The sequence below is a fragment of the Opisthorchis viverrini genome, assembly GCF_000715545.1.
Source record: "Opisthorchis viverrini unplaced genomic scaffold opera_v5_172, whole genome shotgun sequence".
NCBI classification, from domain to species: domain Eukaryota; kingdom Metazoa; phylum Platyhelminthes; class Trematoda; order Opisthorchiida; family Opisthorchiidae; genus Opisthorchis; species Opisthorchis viverrini.
The window spans coordinates 770864-786325 of NW_008751831.1; the positions used below are offsets into that span (position 1 = coordinate 770864).

Here is a 15462-nt window from a genome sequence, read left to right on the forward strand (position 1 = left end):
GCGCAGAATGGGTTGATCTTGTCCAAGAGTTGACGAATGTCCTCCACCGTGAAGACCAAGTCGGTTAGAGGCTGTTCGTAGTTTCTCCTTGACAAGAGTGGATGTGACGAGGACGCTGGGACTGAGTATAGACACGCATAGTGTCCTCTGTAAACCTCAGATACCACTGTTGGGCCATTCGTCGGTTCTCTGTTTCTGTCCCTCAAGGAGGCGATGTCTCATGTAGTTGAACAAGACGTCTATGTTTTTTCGAGCGAGGTCCAGGATGGTGGCTTGTTTTCGTACGTTCCATTTGCGGATTTCTGATTTACAGCGGTTCTGCATTTAACGAAGTGCCAGGTCATCTTCTGCATCCCCTGTAGTCAACTTTTTGAAAAAGAGTCGGGACCTTTTTTCCAGAAGTCGCCGAGTACTTTTTGGCAGCCTGCGGTTCATCCGAGTGCGTGCTAGTTTTTCTGGGATGAACGTCGCGTCAGCCTCGTGAACTTTCTGGACAATGGTCCTATATAATTCTTCCACTGTGACTTTCAGTGTGACTTGTTCAAGGAAGATGCGCATCCCTAAGAAGTCCGCACGGCAAAAGTCTCGAAACCACGTTTGAGGTTCGGGATTTCTGACCCAATAACAGATGGAATCAAAGGTCAGCACACAGTGGACGCTATGTCCCAGTGGGGCGTTAATTGTTACCTGATCAACGAAGTGTCTTTCGTTAGTGGTGATCAAATCCAGGAGGGATGATAGTTGACCTGCGCGGTATCTGGTGGATGCAACGACATGTTGGGCCCAAGCGCTCTGTTGATGACTTCAACAAGTCGCCCGATCCGACGCGCTGGGGTTCCATCCAGAAGGCGTTTAGGGCGTTGAAGTCACCTACCAGCAGGAGATGAGTGAAGTGGTAGTTTGAGGAGAGTTGCTGAAGTGTTTGTATGAGGAATTGGTCATCTTCAGGGGGACTCGAAGGGCTACGGTAGACCACACCGAGAAGGAGAGGATCGTACCCGTGCAGCGGGATTTGGACACACAGTGCATCGCAAAAGGGTGCAGGGGTGGTGTCAGAGAGGACAATCAGAATGGGTAGGGCCACATGTAAGTACGAAGCAACCCCACCTGCCCGCCCCCGTTTTGAGTCGGCTCGAAAAAGAGTTACCGTCTATCGAGATCTCCGCGTCAGAGACATCTGGTGTGAGCCAAGTCTCTGTGATTGCGATTATGGACGGTTGTTCAAGGCAAGCTGACTGTTTAACATCACCGAGTTTGTTGAAAAGGCTGAGGCAGTTTGTGGAGAAGCATTTAAACCCCGTCCCTGCTGCCTCCGAGGGTGAGCAGCCGAAAGTTGAGTGACCAGGGTGGTTAGTATACTTAATAGCTGTGCGCCGGCTTCGAGTCCGAGGCTTTGAAAGGGCCCCTGAGGCGATGCCGTCTGCTTCCTGTCTTCGTGGATTTTGAGGGTGCTTTTCGCTTGCGAGGTTTTTTTCGTTCCGTGGGGGCCCGCTCTACTCGGGCCTTTTGGCCTTAGGGGACCAATTCTTTTTCCCCGTGGGCGAAAATTTCGACGGTTGCTTTTTGTGGCTCTTTCAGCACTCCCCTTTTGGCGGTCAGATTTGCTGTTGCTCAAAGACTTGCGGCAAGCTTTCGCCTTCCTGGATTCTTGGGTGTTTTGGCACGGTTTGACCAGAAAAGTGTCTCTGTGAGGCCTTGGGTGCTGGGTAGCGGCATCAGGAAGTAATGCTTATGATGGGGCTCCCATGCGGCTCGTTTTCACAAAGGACTGCACCTTGAGGCCAGCCAGCAGTTTTCTAATCTGGCGAAGTTTATGCCGCTTGTTTGGCTGCAGTCGCTCTTCTTTCGTGCTTGTGTGGACACCCGATCCGCTGGCGATCAGCGTGGCCAACTGGATGTACCAGGTATTTTCCGGATGGTTGTAGTCATGTTTGCGGCTTAGGTTGTCGGGGTCCTGGGCGACGGTTGTGTTCACAAGCAGAGAGGCCGCTTTTGACGGAGTGCAGCTGGAGCTTGGCTTTGCTGCTTGTCCCCGCACATCTGACACAGTACAGTTCAGAGGCTGTGACTTTGTTGAGGAGTGCATGGCTGCAGCTGTGTTGTCTGTTACGGAGATAAGCGTTAATAGCTCCATGTAATTTTGGCGCTGCTTGCATTTGAGGTTTGTCTCCTCCAGGGGATCACTGCCTTTGGTGGGCGAGAGGCCTGTGGTGGTCGAATAAAAACTGGTGTCCGGAGACGCAGCTGGTTTCGTCGGCCTGCTTTTAGGAGCACAACGAAGTATGACCACAACTGGATTGGTCATGAGTTTGGAGTCGGCTGAATTGGTGCCCTGCGGAAGCCTGTTTCGCGCCGCCACCCCTGACCTGCTGTGACCAAGCTTTCGCGCGTCCAGAGGACGATCCTGAGATAGACGCCTGAGCATTGGGTTGGTCTTCTGAATGCTACCAGCCCGCTCCAAGTTCTTCCGTACGTCAGCTGGGGAAGAAAGAGTGACAAGAAGTCCAAGAGTTCGCTTGCTTCCCTTCTGGCGTAACCATTCTGCGTGGAGCGATTGGTCAGGCTTGGTGAGGGTATTGCTAAGGATTAATTGTGCCTGCTTTGCTGGCGTGATTTTTCCGGAGAATGGCCCTCAGATTATCAGTCTGTTTTCCCTTAGGCACCTGTCCACTAGAGACGCTGTGGCGGTTTTTATAGTCGCGTCAGAGAGTTGTATTACTTTATTCGCAGCCATGGAGCCCGGTATGGATATCGCGAGGTATTGGTTCAGCGAAGAAAGTTCCTTGTCAACTTTCGTCCAAGTCGCTGCAGTGTTTGCGTCCTCCAGTGCCTTTGAAAGACGCTCCAATTTCGCGTCGGGTATTCCGATCAAGGCGGAACACTGACATCGGTCTTTCTGAATCTGCAGTGGGGCTCTCCCCTTGACTGCGGTATGCATTGCACCCTTAACGTGGAGGGGGCTGGCGCAGACAAACGAGTCAGGCGAGCTGGCTAGTCGGCTTATCTGGTCGTCCTGTAAACCCGTGCATTTGGAGTGCCACCAGGCCTTGTGGGTATGGCATTGCATATCGCGTTTGACGTTCGACGGGCAGCCATTCCGCCCACATCTGTTGTGGTCTATCAATGGCTGCAGAGGTCAAACGGTATAAATTGATGTCATGTTTAGGACTAGAAGTAAAATAGGAAATGTGCGCAAAATATCAAGGATTATCTCTCAAATGTTTTGTCACAGTAAGAAAATTCAACAATTACTCGTGTGTACTCGGTGGATAGATTGAAAAACGAAAAAAATTCGCAAATTTGCATGAGGGAAAAACGAGACCGATTTCGGAAGTACCGCACCAGTCAGGTCTCAGTAAGGCCTCAAACAATACGGATTTCACGGATTCGCGGATCGACACAAGGAATTGGTGCATGTTTTCGCCCAAGATTTCCGAATCATTTCTGTTGTTTACGTTCATTGGCTTCCGTTCACCTGAAAGGCACAAGCGAAAAAGGGTGTAGCACTGCTCTCTAACTTCTCACGCCGGCCAATAAGCTTGCTAGCTCGAGGACTCGCGTATAAATTTGTCTAATGATGCTTTGAACTGGGTTCTAGATGGAGCGTGGACAACCGTCGGAGGAAGATTATTCCAGGCAGCAACTACCCGAAATGAGAACATTTTGCGTGATGGAAGTGTGTGCCGTGCGCATGAAAATCTTCTTGCCATGCCCCCGCTGTGTACTTTTTCGGTTAACGGCCAAACCACGCTCACGAGGGCATCAGAAAGCATTACGTAGCAGCACCTCGTTGGACACTCTCAATGGGGGTTACGTTTTTGCTTGCATCCTGAGTGGACAACTTGGCTGACATTCAAGGATTAGTCTTAGGTGAACCCGTCACCTCAAATCTCGAGAATCTCGAGGTCCATTCGAGTATTACGGGGGAACGACGAATGTTTTATAACCGCTTTTCACGGTGAAGTACGGGGCACATGTTTCAAGAGGGGTGGGTAGGTACCCTCGTGATGTACTTTTGCCCTTTTCTCGCCATACGTAAAAAAACGTTCGCTGAGTCCCCTCCGGATGGCATACGGGAGCATTTGTCATTATTCAGAGAAAAGTGCTAGTCTAGTTACCTCTACATTACAAACTCTACATCTGTTTGGAAGCCATTGGGTTTGAAACTCCGAGATTTCAAGGAGATGTAAACTTGAAGACGCATCAGGCAGATCATTGGCGTAAATCACAAACAGGAGCAGTCCCAAAACCAAGCCTTGAGAATCTTCCGAAGACGTTCACTTCAACTTTTCTACCTGATAAAAACTCATTAATCCGTCTTTGAATTGCTTTTTGATTCCTTTGAGCATCATGCTACAAATCAAGGCTTACCAGTATCATTTAGACTCTCAGTGCATTAGGTTTGGATATTATAGTTCAAGTGGTACTGGTTGCGGTGACCTCCCGCGCCCCGCTACGGTTTTTCCACTTTCTGGACCAGGTTATAACAGTGATAAAGAAAGATTCAGACGCATTATCCTCAGCCTGTCATCATCATCAACATCATAATCCGCACTGTCTTCTGATGCATCGTTTAGATGGCTGTCGGACTAGCAGCCCTTCCGAGCTATTTTCGGTTAACTGGCCAACAGTGAACTGTTTTGCTGCCAACTGATAAGGCACATTGTTGCCCGGTTTTGATAATAATCCAGTCTTTGAAGCTCATTTTGAAAGGATTACGGAGGAATAATTCTACCAATCGCCGGCCACCACTGCCGGACCGAGATTTTAACTCATTTTTATACTCACCGCTCGATCGATATAACTTCCATCGCTGCAGTGATCTAGCTCTTACGAAGTCGGTTTGGGTACTAGTACCTCCTTATCTTTATACTTAAAGTAACAAAAAAGGAATTCATCGATGCTGGACTTGCCATCCTTGCCCAGCTTTTCGTCATGCGCCTTCTATTTTCTAGTTCTAATTTGTTGGCATCAGTCTTGGTGAAACTGTCGCCATTAGGCGCCAGCCGAATCAATAAGCCCGTTGTCGGAGTTGCCACATTTGGCTAGCGCTACGGTATTCACGCCGATGGTGAGGCTAGGTTTCAAATGTCACACATCTAATGTCAGTGGAGACTAGCACCAATTTACACGGCAGAGGAGCATATGGGCACAAATGAGTCAAAACGAACAGGGTGATGGGACAGAAAAACAGGGCTTTTCATTGAAAACCTGTGAATGATTTTTAAGGAATGACCTTCAATGCCACCACATCCTTAAACTAAGCGAAACCCTAGAGAAATGTTTCAAAGCCCGGTGCGCCACAAGTGCGAAGACTACGACACCTGCGGGTCAAAATTACTATTAAGTGTCTAATTTTTTCATACCAAACTGTCAGAGCAGAAACCGCCACAGCTTACTCCGGTCTGCCGGTAGAAGCTAGAGTTCCCTTCGAGCTGTTTGTAGGCAGCCCCACCTAACTCAAATAATGATTCCGAGCGTTAGGGCTGCCTCATCCTTCCGCTTCATTGGCAACTTCAAGGCCCGGAACTATGATACTTACAGGCTCCTTGTAGACACCGACCAGGAAAAGCACAGGTAGCCTTCCCCTTCATGGATGGTGGATAGTTTGAGGTATCTCCATCACACAATGTTTAAACTACAGCCGGGCGCTAGCCACATATGACACCAAAGACGGCTGTCGCATCTTACTGACAGGTGATCTGTTGAAAGATTGATAACTCGGGCTGTTTGTTGATCAGACATACAAATCTGTGTACTCCATAGCGTCCGCATGATTAACAACCTGAATGTCTTTATTTAGTACGTCTTCTGTGCACATTAAGACATCCGCTAACAAATCATCCACTGTTTATTCTCCATGACCTGAACAATGAGTTACAAATTGCCTTACGCCATCAGCGCTCGAGCGTTTATTCGCTAAGTCAACTATTTGGCATGTGTGAATTACGGAAACTCTGCAGTGCACCGAATCTGTATAGCCTGCAACGAAAAAGATTTTTTCTGGTCATCGGGTGGTACAAAAAAGGATGCCTCGTGCTGCCTGTCCACTTCTCGTTGGATGACAAAATATACGTGTTGGCTTAGTCCTAACCATTTCAGTTTTTGGAATAATATGATTAGTTTCGTCTCTACCTAAATAAAGAAGCCCAGTTATTTTGAGGGCAGAGCGACGTTATGTCGACATCAGATATGCTTTTACAGGAGACATCGCCCAGGATTTTGTGACCGATCGTCATCAAATACTGTTTGAGGTTGTTTTCGACGCTTGGATTTGTGATTCCTCCGATTGTAAAAACTTCTTCCCGATGTAGCAAGTCTGAAAGGCTTTGCCGTGGCGGGCTTCATTCATCAAATAGGGACGTGTGACTAACTCGGACCTTTGAGGTTTGGACAACTGCGTCAGACAAAACAATCTCCAATATAAAAAATTACAAAGGGATGAAAGCAAGTCAAATAAGCCCAGAAAAAGGTGGTTTTATTGCTGGCCCGCTCAATAATCGAATCCGGGTCATTGTAAACGTAGCAAGTCAAACGGAAAACCCATCGCTTACGAGAGTCCTCTGGTGAAAATCCGGACGGTGTAAACGGGCTTTCTCCGCAGAATAGCTGTCACGCGTGTTCCTTACTTGTCCGTGGACATGTGGAGTTTGGCTGACCACTTGCCCCTTGGGCTCGTGAGTCTGCGTATCGTGAAGGTATTGTGCGTTTTAGTTGGTTGGGTTCTGTTCTCATATATGTCGAGTAAAACGCGAAAAAACGATAGCGTGCAATCACATCGCGCAGTTAAAGATATTTCAGTACCTGTTGTTGAAAAAGGCCATGGTCATGCCACGATGTCGTTTCGAAATGAACGTTGTGGTATGTGGAACAAAACAGAGCACGATGGAGACAGTGGGCATGGATGCACTAATCAGACTGAGCGACTGAGGGATGAAATTCGAAGAGCCAAATGTAACGGCAAATACCTTCGGGTCATAGGAGTGGAATGGGAATGTTCAGAACCTGTATAACAGGGCTAAACGACGATAGAGCTTTGATGTAGACCGATGTGCCAAGTAGAGGCACACCTCCCTGTTACCTGTGTGGACGAGTGCGCTGTGGAACCAAAACAGCCGGAGGTAAAGAAGTACCGTGGGGTCAAAGGGGCATGAAAACAATTACAATGGAGGTAAAAAACACTTTCTGCAACAAAACTACGCTTCAGAGGGCAGACGCAGATGTTGTCCAAGGAAGTTAACGTCTGCATAAGAGATGGATAGGAAGATGATTAATGGACAAGAACACCTGTGGGTGGTTGTCTCACCTGTGGTTTAATGCTTGTGTGTAAAAGCTGGTGAGTGTACATGCCATGATCAAGTAACAGGACAGCTGGTGTGAGAGCGTAAGTTACAAGGATTTAAGATCTATTTCAAATGGTCTCCAGTAGAACAACAGGATCGAGTGTAGCTGTCGCTGGAAGATAGGAAGAACGTAGCATGACGGACTTAGATAGTGGAGCCTACTTTTACCTCAAACAACTCTTCCAGCACGGCGCACAATTATACCTTGTGCCCACTTTTCCATACCACCTTGATAGTCTTTTACTAGCACAGGTTGGTTGGGTATAAATATATTACAGCACCGCGACGCCGGTGGAACTGAACTTTCATATTTGTGTTTTTACCGGTTGGCAAATGTGTTGGACGGATGACGTCAACGGATAAACAGATCTTCCGGTTTATAAGTACTTCCGCCGGGGACGTACCATGTGGAGCGCTAACATTTGGTGTCGCCCTGTAATTCAGCAGAAATGTCTCGATGATTTCCAATATGGTCCCCTATCCTTTGAGTTTCAGGAGTGCGCGTTTGAAAGTGTCCACAAGTCTTTCCACTTCGCCACTTGATTGTGAATGGAACGGTGGTGATCGCATATGTTGTATGCTATTTTCTTGACACAAAGCAGAAAATTCAGCAGGCGTGGATGCAATGCCGTCTTCAGACAATAATGCTTGGAGCTCCAAACTGGTTAAACACATGTAGCTTTGAATGGCAGCACAAGCAGCAGCATGGTTCATACTGAACACTTCTGGTCACTTGGATCAGATGTTGTTGGTCATTGATTTGTCCCGCAAAATCAACATGAAGTCGCGACCATGGATTTTCTGGCATTTGCCATGAACATAAGTTTGTTTCCTGAGGGGATTTTGCGGATGGTTGGCATTTTGAACACTTGTGTACAAGTTCTAACTGCTTATTCATGCTCGGTCAGTAGACGTAACTACGTGTTAGCGCGTTCATGCGGTTAATATCGGGATGTCAAAAATGAAGTTGTTTAGGAACATCACTCTGTAATCCCGGGGGCCCGTCACGAAGAGACTGGACTCTACCGTGGTGTGGCGGTTCGCTCACCTCAGCGACCCACTGAGCTATACTGGGATGTGTCCTCGCGATACTCAGAGTCTCCCATTCCAGATTGGTCAGTGGTTAGACGTCTGAAAAACACAGTCTCCTGGTCCTCCAGGCTAGGGTTTGGAACCTGTGGCGACTTGTTCCGTAGAAACGGCAATGCATTTTCATTCACTGCCAAACACCAGAACCTCGCGGTTAGGCTTTACAGCCAAAAGCTTTGGTTGAACACCCTAATCGTCCCCCTCTCTAGGTGTGGGAGCCCTGGGTTAAGATGGCGTAAGTGGTTAGAACGCGAATTTACTGACCAGGAGGTCCGTGGTTCGAACCCGATCGTCTCTCGAATTCCCCTGTCTAGGCTTGGGCAAACTGGCAGTATCTCAGCCTCCGCACTTCTTTTGATGGCGTGGCAGCTGTGCACCGAATGGGCGTTACAGATGAACGATCATCGGTCATCGTGGGCGCCCTGACAGTATCCCAGTCCACGTACAACTAAGAATTGCACATATACAAATAAACACACCGCATCGGCCGTCACGTGGTGCCATCAGCAGGGTCGCAATACTTGCTGCATACAGCAGGGTGGGTAAGCGAAAACAGGCTACTGCTGACGCCTCCCTTCTTTCTTTCTCACATAATTTTTCTTCCCCCTCTACCCACCCATTAATAACTCTCCTCTTGTAGGCCCTTCACTTAGGACCGATGACTCCGTTCGTCTTGGATCGGTTTCGCGTGCGGCATCTGCTCGTCACATAGCGCCGACATCCTTAGGTATCTCCGAATCACTCTTCAATCCTTGACACTCAGTCTGTCTGACCGCCTTCAATGTCCGCACTCTGAAGCAAGCAAGACAATAAACTGCTCTCGCTCTCACACTGCACTCGCTTGGCATTGATGTGTGCTGTCTCAGAAACAAGAATACAGGATCCAGGCACAGTGATTGAGCTAACCGCCCCATCAGTCTCCACTCACTTCGGGCTGCGTATCCCTAGCGATGCAGAGTCTGCTGCGGCCGGATGAAAGTATCCTTGCTTGACTGGATACCTGTTGATAGTCGCCTCTGTGCGGTTCGTCTGGCAACGTATTTGATGGAGTCTCACAATCGGGAAGTTGGTAGATGTCTGTTTATCGTGTCTGCCTGCACCCCAATCAACTGTAGCCCCGACGCCGTCAAAGACAGGTTTTGACACGCAGAATGCCCTGCTGCGGCGAGCTGAAAGCTCAGACATTGTGGTGTTTGCCGGAGATATGAATGCACAACTAGGAAGGCTTAGCGTTTCTGAGACTCAATTAGGTCGATATGGATTGGACTCGGTACGTACGGACAATAGGGAGCTATTGCTTCAGCTGTGCGCTGACCGCAGGCTGTTTTTATGCAGTACTAACTTCCGAAATAGCCGAATTCGTCTGGCCACATGGTGTCCTCCAACGGCATACCGGCCACAAACTCCAATCGACCACATTGTCATCAATTACCGATGACGCGGATCAATAACTTACTGCCAAGGAAATGGAAGAGGCCCAGAAAGCCGGTAATGTCGAAGATTATTTCAGTTGATCCGTGCAACCGGTCTCCGGAAACCACCTGTGAGCGAGACCATAAGGGATCGGAATGGAGTGTGCATCTCGAATAAAGAAGAACGTTTCGACCGATGGGCTGAATACTTCTAACAACAATTGTCATGGCCGCCAGCTGGTACCCATCTAGAGCCCACGGGTGACGTAGAACCTTGGACGGTGAGAGTGGAACCGCTTTGGGTCTCAGAGGTTTATGACTGCATATGTTCTCTTAAGCGTCACCGAGCCTCTTGTCCGGATGACCTCCCACTCGCTTTGTTCAGAGATGGGGGTTAAGTCCTCAGTCAGCGCTTGTCTGATCTGTTTGCCTGCATTTGGGAAAAGGAGTCTGTCTCGGACAACTGGGGAGAATAGGTGATAGTGCCATTTTCAAAACAAGGGCTCCTAGTGAGTGTGACAGTCACAGGGGGATCAGCGTGACTTCGAACGTAACGAGACTGTTGGCGTCACTGGTGCTTCGTTGCCTCATGGTGGCCCATGAAATACTGACTCGGGAGTAGCGAGCGGGATCCAGGCCTGGTAGGGGTTATGTTGACTAAATCTTCGCACTTCATCAGGTGCTAGAACAATCTCATGCGTATAAGCGACCCGCGATTTCAGTGTTTCTGGATTTCCAAGGCGCATTTGACTCGGCTGACCGGCCTGTTCTGCTTGACATACTTGTCCGCCAAGAAATGCCCCGGAAGTTCGTGAACATAATAAGCTCTTTGTATTCCCAGACTTCCGGGCGTGTTGGAGTATATGGCGAGCTCTCCGGCAGGTTCTATACACAAAGCGGTGTCCATTAGGGATACCAACTCTCTCCATTCCTGCTTAACTCCGTGCTAGGTGAAATCATGAGATGAAAGCTGGAAGGTCTCTAAAACCCCGGTGTCCTAATTGCCTGTGACGGGAACCTTGTCGATGTGGAATTTGCAGCAAACTCAGATGCGCTGGTCATTGCAGTGTTGCTGGATGGGGCCCCGAGACGGGCCATGTCAATAGTCAGAGACATTGTCAGACATCACCCAGTCGCACCCTTATTGGCACTTGTGCATCCAACCTATTGCCTTCAATGCATAGCTCCTTTCCCAACCCCCTGACCTAACAGTCCACCTACAGTGTTATATTTACACACTGATTTATCAGCTTCAGCTTACAACGCGCAGCTACCTACCCCAACTCCCCGAATCATGGGTGAACGAAACTGTGGCAGCTACAACCACTCTACGACAAGTACGCGGTCGTTACAGCTGACAAAGTAAAAGGAAATTCGAAGAGGAGTAAAAGGCACAGGTGTTTCTGGATGAATTGACCAGAGTCATCCTATCTTTTGGTATGCACCCACAAAGTGTAGGGTCATGCGCGTGGACATGCAGTCACTGAACACGTCACTTATAATCCAGGGAGAGGCACTGGAAGTTGTGGGGCGTTCTACTTATCTTGGAAGTTGTATTAATTCTGACTGTAGGGTGAACGATGCACGAAGCTGTAAGGCTCGGGCCGCGTTCGCTAATTTGAGACACCTATGGCGTCGAGGTGGTGTATCTCTGAATTTCCGGGGACGTGTGTACCAAGACACAGTGTGGACTGTTTTGCTGTACGGCTGTGAGACTTGGCCTGTTCAGGCAGCGGAACTTAGACCCCTTCGGGAATTCGACAATAGTTGTTGTGGGTTGGTGTCGGCGTATCCGTAACAAGACAATTAAGAAGCGAGTTTTCGGTGGTACAATAGGCACTTTTATTGAAGAATGTGTCCAACACCAGAACTTGCGTTGGTTAGGTCATGTATTGCGTATGCCAAACCATCGTTTGCTGAGGACAGTGCTGTTTCCCGAGCACAATTCAGAATGGTTGAATTAGAGAAATGGCCAATCCATGAGCTGGCAGAGGGGTACTGAAGAGATTAGGCGCTGTCGGTGCCACCCGCCTTCCAGGATGGTGGCCGCTTGATCCTCACCGTGCCTGGTTGGAGACGCTGCAAGATATGGCTGCCAACCGATGTCAGTGGCGATCTTGTTAGTTTCTATCCGGGCTGCCTGAATGAGTGTTGAGAGTTGTAGGTACCTCGGGATGATTGTTGTAAGCTAGCACCAAGTCCCTTCCTTTCCGGACAAGGGTGTGGTCGAAATCCACGAATGTGTTCCAAAACGATCAGGGGTCAGTTATTGATCCGCTTCGTTGGTAACTGATGGCAATGCGATGAGTTCGAGTTTGTCTGCACTCTTTTGGATGACACCATGTAGCTAGAAGACTTCGGGTATTTCGGAAGTCACTACTACATAAAGACAGTCCGCGTTTAGCACACAGCTGAAGCAATCGTTCACAATTGTCCGTACGTACCGCGTCTAATCCATGTCGGCCACTGAATTGAGCATTAGATGCGCTAATCCTGCCAACTGGTGCATTCAGATCTCCCGTATCACGACGAAACGTGAGCTTGTAGCTCGATGCACCAGGGTATTCAGGGTTTAATAAAACTTGTCTTTGATGGTGTCAGAGCTACGGTCACTTTGGGCGTAAGCAGGCACGACAAACACATCGGTCGATTTCCCGCTTGTGAGACTTCACACGCTACCAGACGAACCAGGGAAGAGGCTATCAACGGGTATCCAATCAAGCAAGAATCCTCTCGCCCTTTGACTTCGGACTTCGTAAAAGATAAAGAAGGGAGGCGTCAGCTCTAGCCTGTTTTCGCTTACCCACCCTGCTGTATGCAGCAAGTATGGCGACCCGGCTGATGGCACCACGCGATGGCCGATGTGGAATGAGTCTATTTGTATATGTGCAGTTCATGGTTGTGTGTGGGCTTGGATACTGTCGGGGCGCCCACACCTAGACAGGAGGACTATTAGGGTGCTAAACCAAAGCCATTTGGCTCCAAAGCCTGACCGGCAATGCAGCGGCGCTTGGCTTTTTATAGAACAAGTCGCCATCGTGGAGGTCCGGGAGACTGTGTTCGTCAGACCTCTAACCATTAACCAACCTGGTATGAGAGACTGTGACTGTCGCGGTAAAACCCCCTAGCTCAGCTCAACGGGTCTCGAAGTTACGCAAACCGTTACCACAGAAACCCCAATCTCTTCGAGGTGGAAAACTTCTTCAGTTGTAACACCCTTTCGGTGCCCAGCTTCCATGGCACCCTAAGGCAGCACGAGGGCTGAGATGTTAACAGTTTTCCAAAGCCTAGATAGGAGCAGACGAAACGCAGGACCACAGACCTTTCGGTCTGTAAATTCGCGCTCTAACCACAGAACCCTCGTCTTGTCTCAAAGAAGTGGATTCCAGTGTAAAGCGCGAACAGCCTCCAGCAATGGGCCACTTTGCTTCTAGGGTATAACCTCATGGTCAATTACCTATCCACCACGTAAAGAGGACAATGCGTACAAGTGGGGGCAGCGCTCGTATTTCTGCGAGAATTGAATTAGTTTATTCTGTCCTTTGGTATGGACTCTCTACTTCGTATTTTGAGGTAATGCTTCTGGAATTGCAGTCAATTGCCGCTCCCCTAACAATGGTACTTGGGGTTGTGGAACGTTTTACTGCAGTGAAGTATCGGTGGTGAAAACTGATGTCATGCTGTCGACGATGATGCTGGTGAGCGTTCTACGTATCTTGGAAGTTGTATTATTTCTGATATTAATGTGACAGATTAAGCGAATGCACGAATCTGCATGTCCCGGTCATGTGCGCTAATTTGAGACACTTGTTGTTTCGGAAAGGTTTATCCCTGAATCTCCAGGGACGTGTGTATCAAGCTACAGCGTAGACGGTTTTGTTGTATGGCCGTGAGGCTTGACCTATTAGAGCAGCCTAACTGAGGCTTCTTCAGGTGTTCAACAATCATTCCATAGCTCGCGTGGGTTGGTTTTGGCCATAAAGCCCTAGTGACGATTTTGGGCTTTAGCTTAAATTGGATATCCATGTCGTGGCAGCTCTACTGAATCTCCAGATCCGTTATTCTGGCTCCACACTTCCTGCGATTTGAAGTTTTTTGGTCACGCCACTCTTAAATCCAATCTATTAGATCTTGTGTCATCTGATATATTCTCGCTTTCGAAACCGACCACCTCTGTGTCCCCATCCATCATAACACCTGCACATGACCTCCCTACGTCAGTGCAACCAGTGGGTCTGCTTGTTGTCAGATTGCACCATACTTTTGAGATTAAACCTGCTATGTTCTCCCAATTCGAATCATCCCACCTCCACCTCCATTTTTGCTCGTTGTGAATCCAGCCATTTACCCAACCGCCCAAGGCCACTCGTGGCCAGCAATGGTATTCTGTTTTAGTTCATGTCAGCCGACTGAGTATTTGAGTTAGTCGGACCTCATGCCCATTGTTCTCTACAAGTTGCGAAAGAAACCTGTTATTTCATCGGATACTTCTCACTATTCATGACGTTTTCCCCTTTTCGCGGAATCCCCACTAACCGCAAATTCTCCAGTAATGCCCCATTCTGTCTGTAAACGCATGATCATGCGGGACGGTATGCCACCCACAAGTTGTGAATAAACAATAATATTATTATTATTACTGGATCGCGCTGTCCCACCGGACTAATTTCCTTTAAAATTACTCGTTTGAATCTTTAAATGGTTTCAGCTAACGCAGTTCTTCGACGCTTCCAGTGATCGGTGCGATCAGCGAAACAACGACAGCCAAGAACACACGCGGCAGGCCCCAGTGACTTTCAGCACTTCCATCTTCGTAAAGCTTGTTGACGGCTATCTTTTTCGGTGTCGGTTTCAAAAGTCCATCCCAATAATGACCCCCTACTTCATTGATTTTCTGTTTCAAGATATCTACATCATGCAGCTCAGTAAAAACGATTGGGCTGCCGTTTCCACGAAAAACATCAAACAGCTCGAACCGCTGACTATCTCTCTTCTGTCCCTCTTCACATTAACCATCCCTGTCTACACAGCGGAGACCCTATGTTTATATTCTCTGACATAGCTAAACACTTACGCCATGCAATCGTATCGTGTAATCGCGCGTTTCAGCTAGTCCGACGGCTAGTCTCCGTGCTCCTGTAGCGGCGGCAAAGTCCTTACTTTCCCTGAATTAAGCACATACTCTTGCCCTGGCCTTATGTCTTGTGGTCGACTGACGCTCAGTGAAAAAATGGGACACTACGCTTGCTATCAGTGATAGTCCCTTGTATCGCTATCTGGAATTACTGGATACATGCCAAGCAGCTCAGTAATATTGATCTGTTTTGTCCCTGTACTACATCAGAAACCTCAAGTAGCCTTTGATTTCCAGGTTCGGTTCATCGGATTTCCTATCTTCCACTCTTAAGTTTTCCAAATTGGACACCGTTTTATCTGGTGTCTTTGGCAATCACCAGGCGCTAATGCTTCCGTTCTATTCCCTCCTCTTTCCCTATTCCCGGGCCTTAAACTGTGAATGTACTTGCTTCAGAAGTTCCGTACAACCATTATCCATTCAACCTGGCTGGTCCTTTCACTGAATCGAAGGTACGCATGACCATATATCGGCCTTACTTCAT

The 15462-nt window shown here is 48.4% G+C and overlaps 1 protein-coding gene across 1 annotated transcript in view; it reads right to left on the reverse strand.

Annotated features, from left to right (window-relative positions):
- Positions 1–10562: 10562 nt before the first annotated feature.
- T265_07538 (hypothetical protein) overlaps positions 10563–15462 on the reverse strand; it is a gene marked incomplete at both ends in the record, with an annotated part of 10254 nt that continues 5354 nt past the window's right edge. Inside the window, one exon of the mRNA XM_009173083.1 lies at positions 10563–10790. Coding sequence (XP_009171347.1) covers positions 10563–10790 — 228 coding nt within the window. The remainder of the gene's footprint in view (positions 10791–15462) is intronic.